We start from the raw sequence: 13,989 nt of genomic DNA, 5'->3' as shown, positions 1-13,989 counted from the left end.
TAGTAGTGACAAATAAAAACTAAATTCCAAATCTGTTAAAAACTGAGGGTAAAGACCTCTTCCTGATACATTCTAAACAGGCTGCATTTTCTGTTTATTCTGAAGGGGAATTACCAAGTCTGTTTGTGACTTTTAAGTACAATATATATCAAGGTATTTGTTACAAACAAGTTCAGGCAAGACCAAATCAGTTCATTACACTTACCTCTGCAATTCATAGTGTGACATTTTTACCTTAAAAAAAATCCTCTCCAGTCTCTTCTTGATTGTTGGACAGCCAGAAAATTCATAAATAACTTGTACAGAAAGGAGACCACCCACCACTCAGGATGTACTGGATGGGTAATGCTGTCAGATCCTTGTATTTTAAATTGTATTCCCTCATTTCAATGGCAAATGAAATTACCATCATGATCAGCAGCACCTAGCATATTTTACCACCTCAGTGGAACAGAACTGACAGTAACAGAGAAATCTGCTCTGATCAAACTCTTTAAGACACGTATATTGCAAATAGCTGAATATGATTTTCAAACTAGACATTTAAGTACTGAATGTTGCCTGTACGCAGTTTGTTATGTATTCTGACACTGCCCTCTTGTGACAAAACACAGTTTTGCAAGCAGTCAGAAAGGATTTTTCCAAACCAATGTGAAAGCAGGGCTTTATTTATGAGATTCCAAATGTGTGTGTTTGTCTTTATTAAAACATTTAAATCAGAACATGGAATGCTTACTCTTATCGTAATAGCAAATATAGGTAATGTTAATATTTCTGTTTATATGAATTCTCAACTTGGTCCTAATCAGTATTACTATCATTTTCTGTGAGAAATCACAGGTGTCTGCATGAGTAAGCTAATGTGCAGCAAGAATGTGCATGAATTAATACTTCACTAGCTGCACTGAAGTCTCGATCCATTAGGGCATTTAGATATAATTTCTAGTGCAAGACATAACTACATGCCTCTGTAGAAGCAAAGGCCATTAAGACATTCTTAGTAAGTACCAAGGGCACAATAACTTACTGCATGTTCAATGGGAACAAGCTACCAACCACCAAAGGTGAATGCATGAAGAGTTAGCACATGTAGCTGCTACGCAAAGCATTTGTTTCCAGGCTTGCTGAAATTTAAGTTCCCCAGGCAGACACCTAAACACCTAGTGAAAGTGGGAGTAATATATTTTAATCAAATTAATTATTTTCCATATTTAAATTAACACTGTAGGCATCATCCTCTTATAATCATAGGATAATTCAAGCTGCAAGAAAACTCAGGAGGTCATCTAGTACAATCTCCTGCTTACCTTACATGGTAAAAGATTCATGTCTAAAGACCTTTTAACTAATAGGAACCTAAATACAAAGTTAGTTTCTCTCTTCCTAGAAAAGACAGCATAGTCCTTCTCTACTTTTACATGAGACTACAAAATTTTAAACCTGTAAACTCAGGTGAACTTCTGTATCTCTTTGCTCTACTTTTGGCGGTGAGGCTGTATCCTGTGGCAACTGCATCCAAAGAAGCATGACCAAAATGTCAGGGGAGGTGATTCTCTCACTCTACTCCAGCCTCTTGAGACCCTCACTGCAGTACTGCATCCAGCTCTGGGGACCCCAACATAAGAAGGACATGGACCTGATGGAGCGATGCCAGAGGAGGACCACGAAGATGATCAGAGGGCTGGAGCACCTATCTTACAGTGACAGGTTGAGAGAGTTGAGGTTATTCAGCCTGGAGAACAAAAGGCTTCAGGAAGATCTTACAGCAGCCTTCCTGTACCTAAAGGGGACCGACAAGAAAGCTGGAGAGGGACTTTCTACAAGGACATGTAATGATAGGAAAAGGGGTAATGGCGTTAAACTGAAAGAGGGCAGATTTAGATTAGATACAAGGAAGAAATTCTTCCCCATGAGGGCGTTGAGGCACTGTAATAGGCTGCCCAGAGAAGCTGTGGATGCCCCATCCCTGGAGTATTCAAGGCCAGGCTGGATGGGGCTTTGAGCAACCTGGTCTAGTGGAAGGTGTCCCTGCTCATGGTAGGGGGGCTGGAACTAGATGAAATTTGAGGTCCCTTCCAGCCCAACCATTCTATTATTCTGTGATTCTATGAACTAGGCAGCATTAAGAATTCAGTTCATTTCTCCTCTGAGAAGGAAACGCAAGGTTAAGAAATTACTGCAGGATATAATTTCTAGAACTAACACGAATTGTGCTTCAGTAGTTTCCTATTGGCAGAAAAATGCGGTGAACCTGAATAAGCAGAAAAAATATTAACATTAGATTTCTTGAAAGACATAAGTCTTTCATACTCCATCTAATGCAACAAATCAACACTCCAAACAAATTCTTAATTTAACTTCAACACCCAGAAAACTTTTGTGGATATATTTCTTTCTGATTCAGTAAAGAACATTGGACCTTAACAACCGTGTAGTGCCATCTTTTGGCAAACAGCGGAAAATATTCCTGATTGCTTCAGATCTACACAGAAAAGGGTCTCATGAGACCTCAGTACTGTTCCAAATTGTGACAATACCAATGACAGACAGACCATGCTGAGAATTGCTCAAATTAGAGTAATTATACTCTCAATCAGTCACTACTTAGTATAGTGAAGAGGTTACTAAAAATAATTACGTGAAAGAAGTTCCTTTTGTATCTGTCATTTTACCGTAACAAGTAGAAAGATGCGGTGTTCACACACTGCCCTGATTTGCATTCTGATCCAATCTCCCTGGTGCTGCATGGCTCAACAAAGTGAAAAATATAATTTCTGCCAAACTCCTATGAGCTAGAAACCTTCCCCAATAAGCCAAGCCTTGGGCAAAGAAAACACCACCAACACCACCCCCCCCCACGCATGTTATATCAAGGTTGGAAAAAGGGGTAGTGTTATTCTTCAGGTCCTGAGTAGCTGCACCACTCACGTGACATGTCAGAGGTAAAAGCCCATGCTGAGCTACAAGATCCCAGATCTCAAACTGGAATGGGACATGACACCTTCTCAGAAGACTCAGTTCAAAGCAGGAAGTGTGCATCTTGTCAGCACAGCACTTGACAGCATGGGTTGGAGCTCTCTCCAGGAAAAATATCTCATCCTTTTTTTTGTATTTACTCTAAATTCCTGATTTTGTAAAATCAGGAATGCCAAGACACTGAGAAATCACTTGCAACTTTGGAGGGATTTTACTTGTTCTTTTATTTCTTAACACTGAATAGGAATTATCAGTAGGCTTCTGGTCTAACATGGCAGTGGCTCCAGTAGTCTGCTATTACTGTAATACTTTTCCATTCTTGCAGTGAAGACTGCAGCATGATGTTATCAGACTGCACTGTTGGAGGGTTTGGTTTGAACTTTCTGAATAAGGACTGAATTAAAATATTTCCAGGGAATTAATTAAAAACTCTTAGATCTTTAGCTTAACTTCATAAGGGACTATTAGAAAAGACAGAGGAGACTTGTTTCATATTAAAATGCAGATCCCTTTTCAGAGCATTACATTTCAGTCTTCTTGGAATCAATGGCAGGGTTGGCCTCCATAGACAAAAGACAACTGAGACTAAAAGAGACTCAGAGAAACATGCTTGTGATAAGAAAAAATATCTGTACAATATATGTTGTCGTTATCTACCTCAGCATAAGTCATATTCTTTCTTTGTACTACTGACTGGATGGGTTCAATGAAAAAATCTATTTTACCTGATGGTTGCTTGTATCAGAAACCTTCACATCCAGTGATCCTGTCAGAACAGCATACCAGTTCGTTCCAATATCACCCTGACGGAACACTGCAAAGATGAAATCTTGTTAATAAGAGCTATCTCCTTAAGTTTAGAAACATTAATAAACATTTTCCCTCATATTACTGTACTATTGTAGTCACTCCTGGCACTATAGACTTTGCCATATCAGACTACTTACTTACTATTACAATAATACTTGCAATGACACTGGAAAGCACATATTTTAGTAAAAAAGTTGATACACTACAGAAACAATGAAAGCATATAGAATTTTTCCACTCTTCTCCCCAGTTTGCCTCTCTTTTACTGCTTAGTTAAACAAAACAAACAAACAACCCAAAATATACTTTCTGAACAATGTCCCTTTGAAATTCAGAATCTTCCAATGCAAACACAGCTCCCACTAACTTCAGTAAAAGTTTTGGCAACTGCAGGAGTTGGATGTTTAGGCATTCCAACTGTGTGATTACAGAGCACTGAAATTCCTATGACTCTAAGCAACCCCCAGTGCTGTGTGCCTAAAGCCTGCCAGATTTACCTCAGGGGTACCCAAGACTCTATCAAACACCACAGGTCTCCATCAGCCATTGCCCTGGTACAGCTCTGAGAACTTGCACGTTCCCATCACAGGATCACCACTTAGTTCCACCTCAGCTTCTCAGACCAAGCACAGCTGCCCCCCTTCATCTGGCACACAGGCTGCCAGAGCAGGCACAGAGCTGTTGCACCTCACAGGAATACTCAGCTCTGCAAATCTGGTTCATGTTATCCGGAGTGACTACAAACTGAAGGCTACTAGTGATGTGCCTATGTAATATACGTTTGCCCCTGACACCACAAAGCATCTACAAAAGAGAGCAATAATGCATTTACAGGGAAAGAATCAGGCTTAAGTGCAATGACTTGCTTCTAATCTTACAACAAAACAGTGGCAGAGTCCTAAATCCAGCAATGTGTGCCTTGTTACCATAGATTCACTACACATTGTATTTGTAGAGCAAGCAGCACTTTAGTCCTGCCTTCCCCCATGACTATGACTGTAAACATTTTTATAGCCATTCCACTGATGGTGCTCTCTCATCAATCTCCCAGAGACAATCCCAGCCTAATCCCCAATTTTATCTACATAAAATAGATCATTAAATGAATCTCTCTTACATGTGATTCCTTTTTCCAAATTTTCATAGTATCCACAGAGACATATCTGCTGGAGAAGATTTGGATGAAATTTCTCAAAAGCTTTTACTTCTTTCAGTCGAGTGAATATTATATCTACATCTTCACTGGAACGTTCCAAAGGTCTGCAAAAAAACAAAGGACACAATTCTCAAGGGCTTTATCAGAGAAACATCCCCACCTGCATACACCAAACTTGCAAATCTTTGCATTAAATGTCACACTATAATATAACCCAGTTAAAATGCATTTCACAAGTCCATAATGAAACCCTTCCAAAACATCCTAACAACTGTCCACTATCAACCCGAGCATGATTATCATTTCAACACTGACAGTGTCAAGAAGCACCATGCAGCACCAAAGTCTTGCTGCAGCAATTACTGTAACAGTATATATGATGATACAGTCCTTATCCTAAAGAGCTTAGAATGATATATATTTTTAAGTTTGTAAGGGAACATGAATAAACAGATGTCCAAACATATAAGAGGTCTGTGGAATTGGTGTCCAAAATAGAAGTTCTCTGCCTCGCTAAAAGAAAAGCTTTAGATATCAGCAGTAACTCCTATAACCACATCTCTCTTTTGCATTTTACTGGGTACAAACTAATTTGAGTGTTCCGTTTTCTCACTTGCAGGCAAGAAATACAACTTTAATAAGTACATTTTCTTCACGCAGTTCCTGTCTCTTAATGTTTGACAAATTAAATAGAATCATAACTCTTCATTGGTAAGAGTAAAGAGTTTAAATATTTAAAACGTTTTAAATATATGACAGTAACACTTTAATAACAAACCAAACAAAAATAAAATTGTGAAACTCCCTCCAACAAAGTAGCTTGTGGGCCAGCAGTTCAGCAGGTTCAGAAAACGACAACATATTTATAAAGCTAAAGTGAATTAGCTCCATAACATAAATTTTAAATGTGATTATCAAATGTTGTGAATCAGCAGGTAAGTCAACCACTAACTGACAGCATTAGAAAGAGTCTTTCTTAACAGACTACATGCCTACCACCATGCACAGAAATAAACATAGAATGTTCCAGGAGATCATGCTGGATCAGATGCAGAAATAATTTATGTATAAATGGGTACCAGAAAGATAGACAACGGTCAGTGATCATTGGACTTATCACTAACTCAAATGCTCCTCATTAATTTTACTGACAAAAATGTTCTTTCAGCCAGTGCATGAGCTTCTAAATGAACAAAAGTCAGGTAGCTTACAATGAACAAAGACTAGGCTCATAAATACGTATCTTTATCATCTTATTGTTACACCCACAGTGTAAGCATTCCTTCCAACAGAATTTTTATAAAATTTCCTCTTTGGAACCAAAGACTTAAGGGATCTAAATCTTTGTCTCAAGGAAGAAGGCCAGATCCTACTCACATTGAATCTCTATCTCTCATCTTTCTTATTAAATTAAGTCTAGGAGGGATTAAATTTCTATTCTCATTTATACTCCAACTTACCCTTATTAAATACAGATGAGAATAATAACTCTCTGGTGTATACAGTTGCTTCTACACCACCATGACATCCTCTTACCACTTCAAACCACAACCAATTACAACAGCTCCCTTTTGAAATATTTTAAGCGAGATTTTCACCCATTCCTTTTTTTTTTTTTTTTGACTGTGTGCTAGCTGACAGGTACTAATAAGCATTAACTCTCTTGTCAAAATCCTTTTAAGAAGATTAGGAGGTGCAGCTTGCAAACAGATTTAAAAGCCATTTATACAAGATCCTTACCCAAACTGCCCTAACTCTTGGAATACTAACTCCCTTAACTTACAGACCCTCATGTAACAGCAAAACCCAACAAGGGAAAAAATGGAGCTCATTCTCAGAATATCCGATTTTCCTAGAAAAACTGTGTCTGAGACTGTTCCATCCATACAACTGTTCATAGCTGATGCAATTCAAGTCCATCTGTAGCATCTCAGTGTTTAGTGGTTGTAGTTTGATGCAGTTGGACAGGGGAAAAGCAAACAGGGCTAGTAAAAAACATGCATCAGGGTGTATAAACTTAATCAACACTGTTTTCTCAGTGCTCTTTCTGAAATGTGAGTTCAGAAATCCCTTCCACTTCTGGTCTTGTCAAAAGGACAAGATTTGGGGGGATTTAATTCATAGACTGTGTAGCTCTTTTTCTTGAGAGTTGCTGAAGGCTCAAGAGATGAGGCTTCCATCTAGTTCAGAGGAAGGTGAGCGCTGGGCTCAGTTCCGCTGATGTGGCAAGGAGTGTCTTGTGTCAGGCAGAACAAGTGCAGGAAAAGCTCTTTCTTCTGACAAAACTGCTTCATGACCACAGTAAAGTGAGTCACCATGGAAAGACAAGCACTCTCACAGGTAGCTGAGCCACGCTTTTCAGAGTTTGAAAAATAAGCACCACAGTGAGAAACCAAACTCCACATTTATTGGGAAAGACAAATTAAAGTCCTGTTCCTACTGGCTTTTTATAGCCAGCAGCTCCACTACAGCACTTTGTATCAGCAGCAGTTACCTCCACTTGCAGTTTGTGAAATGGGCATTTGAAGGGGGACACACAGATGTGCTCTAAACAAAGAGGCATCCAAACTTCTAAGTAATATGCATAGTAGTAATCTGAAAATTGTCACACTCCTTACAATGTTTCTTAATAATGCATTACTGAAAGACACTTGATTCAGCAGCCTTTCTTCAAAATATACTGGGTTTAATGTTACTGTGTGCAACTAAATTTCCACAAATATTTTTACTATGACGGCACACATTTTGATCCAGCACATTTGGAAATGAAGCTAGAATCTGGGAGAGGATTTCAGTAAATAATTTAACCAATTATCTGTTTCAGAGAATGTACCTTCTACTCAAGCTGTGTTTTACCAAAAAAAAAAAAAAAAAAAGAAAAAAAACAAACACCACCACACACAAAACAGCCAGCAGGGAAACATGCAAGGAACCTTAACTGTATCCCAGAATAAAAACGTCTTAATTCTATCAAATGACAAACACAGACAAACATCTATTATAAGGTTTAACTGCTTGGTTAAGATCATGAATAAGCACAAAAATTAACTAGGATCAAAGTTGTTTGACAACAAAATGCCTTTGCATTTGACCAGAGCTCCTGGGAAATGTCCTCAGTGTTTAAGGGTAAGGAATGAAATAACACTAGGTGTCCCAAGCTGAGGTGGCCCTTAGTCCTTACTAGGACATGGAATTTTGCCTGTGAAAAACCTCCAGATTTACAGTGTAACACTAAAAGTAGTAGCACTCAAACTCATTTCTATTAAGTGCTTATAATCTATAGAATGAGACTGGTATATTTTTATCTAGTGAGAGAGTATAATGAGAATAATAAAATAGTATGGCATCAGTTAACTGTTTTTCCACACACCTGCAAAACTCATGCAAAGTTTGACCACTTTCTACAAAGTATTTTTAATAAATGTATCATCATTGTAACTGTTGTCATCATCATTAAATTAACATTAATGAATGCATTTATTGCCAAAATGGCAAAAGATGTATTTATTAAGTAACGATACTCATATTTATCTCAAGTTAAAAATGTACTACCTAAGCAATACAGCTATATTAGGTAACAAAACATAAACCCAAGTTTTTTCACCTTCATATGCATTTTTAAAAGACTGAATACTTCAAGAGAATAAATAAAACTGTAAGGAAATTTTCTCCTTTCATTTATTAAATTTTTTATGTGTGGTACATGGTTTGCAACCAAGGTGTGACTAAAGCTTTCTGAATAAACTCTGCAACTTCCCTCAATGTGAACTGGAGCTCAGGATAGTTAAAATTCCATTTGACAGAAGTAGATCTGGATGAAATTACATTAACCAGCACTGTGACTTCATAATAGACATTAAAAGCACTTCAATATGAAGACAGACTCTGAGACACATTGCAAATTAAATTTATAATTGAACAATATGCATAACTGATTATATCCTTCGATTCAAACTCTGGCCGCTGCCATCCACCAATACACTGCACTAAATGCACATTTATCCATTTAGGATCTGCATGGTTACAGCTAATGAGAATGTACAACTTACAGAAACTATTAAATAACCTCTACAGATTTACATTGACATACATTTTGACAACTCCTGAATTCAGCAATGAAGTGGAAAGTCAGTTGAGGAAACATTGTTTAAGGATATTGATAAAGCAGCAGGAGTAGTAAGTGATGATGCCAAATAAAGTGCAGAAAATACCAACAGAACAAAGGGAGTATCATAGGAATTATGAGCTTGTTAAATGCAGCAAATTGTAAGATACAGACAAACCTAAATGTCACACTGGATAGGAAAAATACTTGTATTTGAAAAATACCTGGTGACCACCTGACTTTGAGGGCATGATTTGAATTAGCTGGTTTGTTGAGGGTTTATTTCTTTGCTGGAACACGAGGTTTTGTTATAAAATAAATTTAATGTGCTCAGAATTTCAGAGATTGAATCTTAAGAACGAGCCAGAAATAACTGAGGTACTGACAGTTTAGACATGTTTCCAGTATCATCTGGTGAAAACCTACAGTTACACAAGTACCACAGCAATCATGTGGCCACTTCAGTAAACTATAATACCAACTACATTTAAAGATATGTCCTAATATGCATATACATACATTGGTTTGCTCAGGTGGGTCATGACAATGTCTATACACATGAATGCCTAGGGCAACCGCTATTTCTTCCCCTTAATGCCTGGCCCTAGAACAAGTGTGTAACTTACTGCAAGTACATGCAACAAATAAAAGCTGATACTAGAAATACGTAAGCCTGCGAGCAGGGAATAAAACAGCTTGAATATGTTTAACATAAAACTCCTACATTATATGAGTTATTTTGAAGTCATATATTAACAAAATGCACAGACCTACAAGCTCATGGCAAGCTATATTAACAATTACTTTGGTATCTCTGAGGAGATACTGAAAGAAGAAGGGCTTTCTTATTTTTCAGCAAAGACTGCACCTTTGCATTGCACTAGAAAATGAGTGGCGTGATGCAGAAAGGGAAATTTGTCATAAATCATCACTCTCAGAAGACTGCATCTTTGCATGAGTTCTAGAAAGCACATAGGCCATGTCTATACTGCTCTGTCTCCAAGTTTCCACATCCACAGCAGTGTCTGTTGCTGATTTATTCCCACTGGATCCAAGCACACACCAGCTTAGCCACATCCTACACACACAGAAAACACAACGAGGACACGGGCCGACAGGAGCTGCAGTGTATGCCCCTGATTTTGTTTAGATCCAAACTAGGTGAAAAATGGTGGTGTTATTTTCGTGGATGTGTTACAAGTAAAAAGCAAAGGTAGAAATTTAAAATATATAGAAGTCAGTGTATGTTTTACCAGTCACATTAAAATATTTTTAAAGTTAAAAAAATAGCATCATAAAGCAATTCTAAAATATTCACCATATTTCTTGATTATAAATTTATATCTCATTATATTTGACAAGCATTTTCTGTATTTCTTTTACAACAACTCTTTCAGAATATCAGTTATTCATCCTAGGCTATCTGTATACTCACAAGAGACCTGTTGATTACTAACCATATACAAATGACTTACATCTCAAATATATGTTACAATGAACTAAAAACCAAATTCCAATTCAAATATGCTGCTGTTACACAGCTTCAGTCTAAATTTATACTCAGATTATCCTGTGTTATTTTGCTTTTGTTAGATGTAAATGATGCAAGTCCAAAGTCTAACAAGGATACAAAAGGTCAGTGTGTACAATACGTTCTCGAAACATCCATTCATATTTAAATAATTTATAAACAGCTGAGCAAAGATCATAACATTCTCAGCATAACAGGGTAGCAAAGTTACACACTTTGCTCTGTTATCTGCTCCTCCAGTCTGCTAAGGCACTAAAGGTTACACTTAATACAGAGAAAAACACATGTTGTGGGCAAGTATGAAATCCTGGGATCTCTGACTGTTGCAAATGCTGGACATAATTTAAAAGTTTGTATCTGAATCCAGGTAAAACATCTGAATTTGATCAGGGTTAGAGAAATAACAGTTATGCAAAAAATACTTTGTCTACCATTCAATAAGGAAATGTCAACATGGAAATTTCTTGGTTAGACAGTCTTCGGTGTGAAAGAAACCATAAGAGCAGGGCAGATATTGTTCTTAAGCTAATTATACACACTTGCATAAATCAGCAATCTTCTTTTAATTATGTGCAGATTGGACATACAGAAAAACGCTAGGATGCATGCATTCTTCTGCTCCCTAGGAAAACAGTGGTAAGGCAACTGTTTACTTTAAAGATAAAAGGACCAGGTTTCCTTAACAGAAAAACTATTTACACCTCCAGGTGTACAGTCAATCAATGCTGATCCTCTGTCTCTCCTGTTAAAATAAAACATTCTTGACAGAGCACAGTGTTCTGAACTTCTCTGCTCCTGCTTTTCTGTACTTTTGCACTTGTGACTTTATATATAAATACTGTCCTGTATATTTGATTTTTAAGTGCTGATCTTCGGCTTTTGTGGTTATTAACCACACATGGAGGCTATATGGTCGAAGCACTGGTGGTTCCAGCCCACAGTATCCTACACAGTAATAACATTTCTCCTGAAACATTTTAGTGGTTCTTCCCTTTTCTATGTGCTCTCATTTTAGATGTTAATAGTTTTAGTTTGGTGGGTGACTTGGGGAAAAACATGAAGAACATATACAAAATACATCATGTCTGTACATGATGTGTATTACTTCAATTTAGAGTTTAATTCTCCTTTTTTTTTAAAAAAAAAGAATAAAGTTGGATAATCCATATTACATGCCATTTTAATCATCTGATTAAAATAAGGCTCACCTAAAATTCTGAAGCATGCCAGTTGTAGAACAGACTTCCTCTTGAAAAAATAAATATATTCATTAACTAAAAGATGATAAAACTATCTTTATTATTTAATAGAAATGCATGGTATCTTACAGAGAACTGACTCATTAAATGATCCTATATTTACAGAATTCACATGTAGGTTAAAAATGCTGTAAGATTTTTTAAAAAGGTTTAAAATACATAGAGATTACATAATAATTCAAATGAGTACACTGATAGATCATCTACAGAAAAGAAATACACTCTAGAAATTCAAGTGTGTAAATTAATTAAAGATGCTTTATCAAATAGTACTTAGATTCCTATAGTACTTTTCCAGCATAGCTTTAACTGTATTTTTTAAAAGGAAAAACTGAACAAAACACATAAGTGTATTTCCTGTGATCACAAAGCAAAGCATGGCAGAGACCAGGAAAAAAACTACAGTCTCTCATGTCCTGGGTTTGTCCCACATCCAGACTGCCTTCTGGAAAAGGATAATAATGTATAATCCTTTAGGGTACCTGGAACTGATTCCTTTCACTCAACAAACTGGTGCTACTAGCTTACTTCAAGCAAAAAAAAAGGGAAGAAAAAGTCTCATCTTAAAAATCCCCATTATAAAAATGGTCAGCATATTAATATTCATATAATTATAATGGCAGAGAGACTTCTAAATCAAATGCTTCTCAGGTGTTTCCTAAAAACACCACTCACTCCGCAAGGCTATGTACCTCATCAAGCACAAACCCCTGAACTTCAGTTTACAATTTAGATCTCACAATGTATTGCATATAGGAAACCTCAGAAATTACACCATCTACTATTCAAAAGTACTGGGGCTCATACTCTACTCCTTCACATCCACTCCATGTCAGTTTACAGAGCAGAGAACCAAGCCTTCTGCTTCGCTTTGGTTTTTATATGACCAGGTTACCATCATCAGTTCTGTTTGTATGTACATTTAGAGTACTTTCAACATTTATACGCATTATTTAACCTGTAAGAGGTTAGCCTTCTTTTAAGTCATGTGTTACAGAGGGGGATCAGTATTTGTGGTAGGAGTCTAAACCAAAAGTTTCCTTAGCTTCTTATAGTTTGCGGCCTGGACTGTTAAGGAAAACCTCATCGGGGTGCAGTCCTTCAACACTAGGACACAATGGAAGAAATTATGAAGCGAGAAAGGTTCCTTCTGTGTGCATAAAGGCTTCTCTCCACAGTGCAGCCCCAAATGGCATCAACTGTCAAAGTCAGCTGATAATGCTCAGTAAACCGCTGGACACCATTAAAGTGAACTCTCTCTCCTAGCTTTCTTTAAACTGTACAGCATATTTATGGTCTCCATTTTTGTAAACTATTTTCCTAGACTACAGGAGACACAGTGACTGTTCAGAAATCAAATTATTTCACTTCTGAACTAATCCAGTAAGTGTTGAAGGTAGGAATACAGCAAAGGACCTTCAAACTGCCCACCATGCAACTCGTCACTGCGAGAATCACTTTCTGCTGCAACACCCAGAAAAGCACTCCAAATATATATAGATAGATAGATACATATATATGTAAATATAGATAAATAATTCGTCTGCATTTTCAGAAGTGAGCCCAGCACCTGGGAGCACACGTTATCCAGCCGTAAGTGCCACCCACGCGGTGCGGGCGGGCCGCCCGCCCGTGCCTGACCCGCAGCCAGCGCTGCCGCCCGCCCGGGGACATCCGCAGGCCCCAGGACGCCGCAGCGGGGAGGAGGCTGTCGCCGCTGAAGGGAGCCGCCGGCGGCCCCGGTCAGGCGGACATTTTTATTTTCCCCCTGCTCCAGCCAATAGTCCCGCACCTGCTGGAGCCAGGCAGCGCTCTGAGGCGAGGGTCCGTCCCTTCCCGCCCAACCTGTGAGGCGGCTGTGAGGGGGAGGCGGGGGTAGAGCGCTGAGGCGAGGCGCGGGGCTGTGAGGAGCGGTGCTCTGAGGTGAGGCGGGGGCTGGTGTGCTGAGGTACGGTGAGGCAGGGGCTGGTGTGCTAAAGGGCTGCGTGGGGAGGCAGAGGGCGGACTGGGGCGCGAAAGTGGCGGGGAGCGGATCTGCCACGGCCGACACTGCGGGTTCCCGGCCGGCAGCCCCAGGCCCCCGGGCCGCGACACCCTCTCCCCGCCCTGAGCTCCCCCTCCTCCACCACGTGTAGCTTTTTCCGGGCAGCGG

At 38.6% G+C, this 13,989-nt stretch overlaps 1 protein-coding gene and 1 long non-coding RNA gene across 9 annotated transcripts in view; one reads left to right on the top strand and one right to left on the bottom strand.

Annotated features, from left to right (window-relative positions):
* The window catches only part of RAPGEF4 (Rap guanine nucleotide exchange factor 4), a 145,128-nt gene that overhangs the window by 130,591 nt on the left and 548 nt on the right, over positions 1-13,989 (bottom strand). For all 8 annotated transcript variants that reach the window (XM_071811095.1, XM_071811094.1, XM_071811086.1 and 5 more), the window contains exons 2-3: positions 4,904-5,046; positions 3,702-3,790 (exon numbers count right to left, since the gene is read on the bottom strand). In XM_071811095.1, the coding sequence (XP_071667196.1) occupies positions 3,702-3,790; positions 4,904-5,046 (232 nt within the window). The remainder of the gene's footprint in view (positions 1-3,701; positions 3,791-4,903; positions 5,047-13,989) is intronic.
* Positions 13,497-13,989, top strand: part of LOC136103198 (uncharacterized) — a 74,030-nt gene continuing 73,537 nt past the window's right edge. Inside the window, exon 1 of the long non-coding RNA XR_010651576.2 lies at positions 13,497-13,760. This is a non-coding gene — a long non-coding RNA (uncharacterized lncRNA). The remainder of the gene's footprint in view (positions 13,761-13,989) is intronic.

The sequence above is a fragment of the Patagioenas fasciata genome, chromosome 7, assembly GCF_037038585.1.
Source record: "Patagioenas fasciata isolate bPatFas1 chromosome 7, bPatFas1.hap1, whole genome shotgun sequence".
In the NCBI taxonomy this organism is placed as follows: domain Eukaryota; kingdom Metazoa; phylum Chordata; class Aves; order Columbiformes; family Columbidae; genus Patagioenas; species Patagioenas fasciata.
Note: the sequence above shows the minus strand (reverse complement) of the source record. Positions and strands in the feature narration are given on the sequence as shown.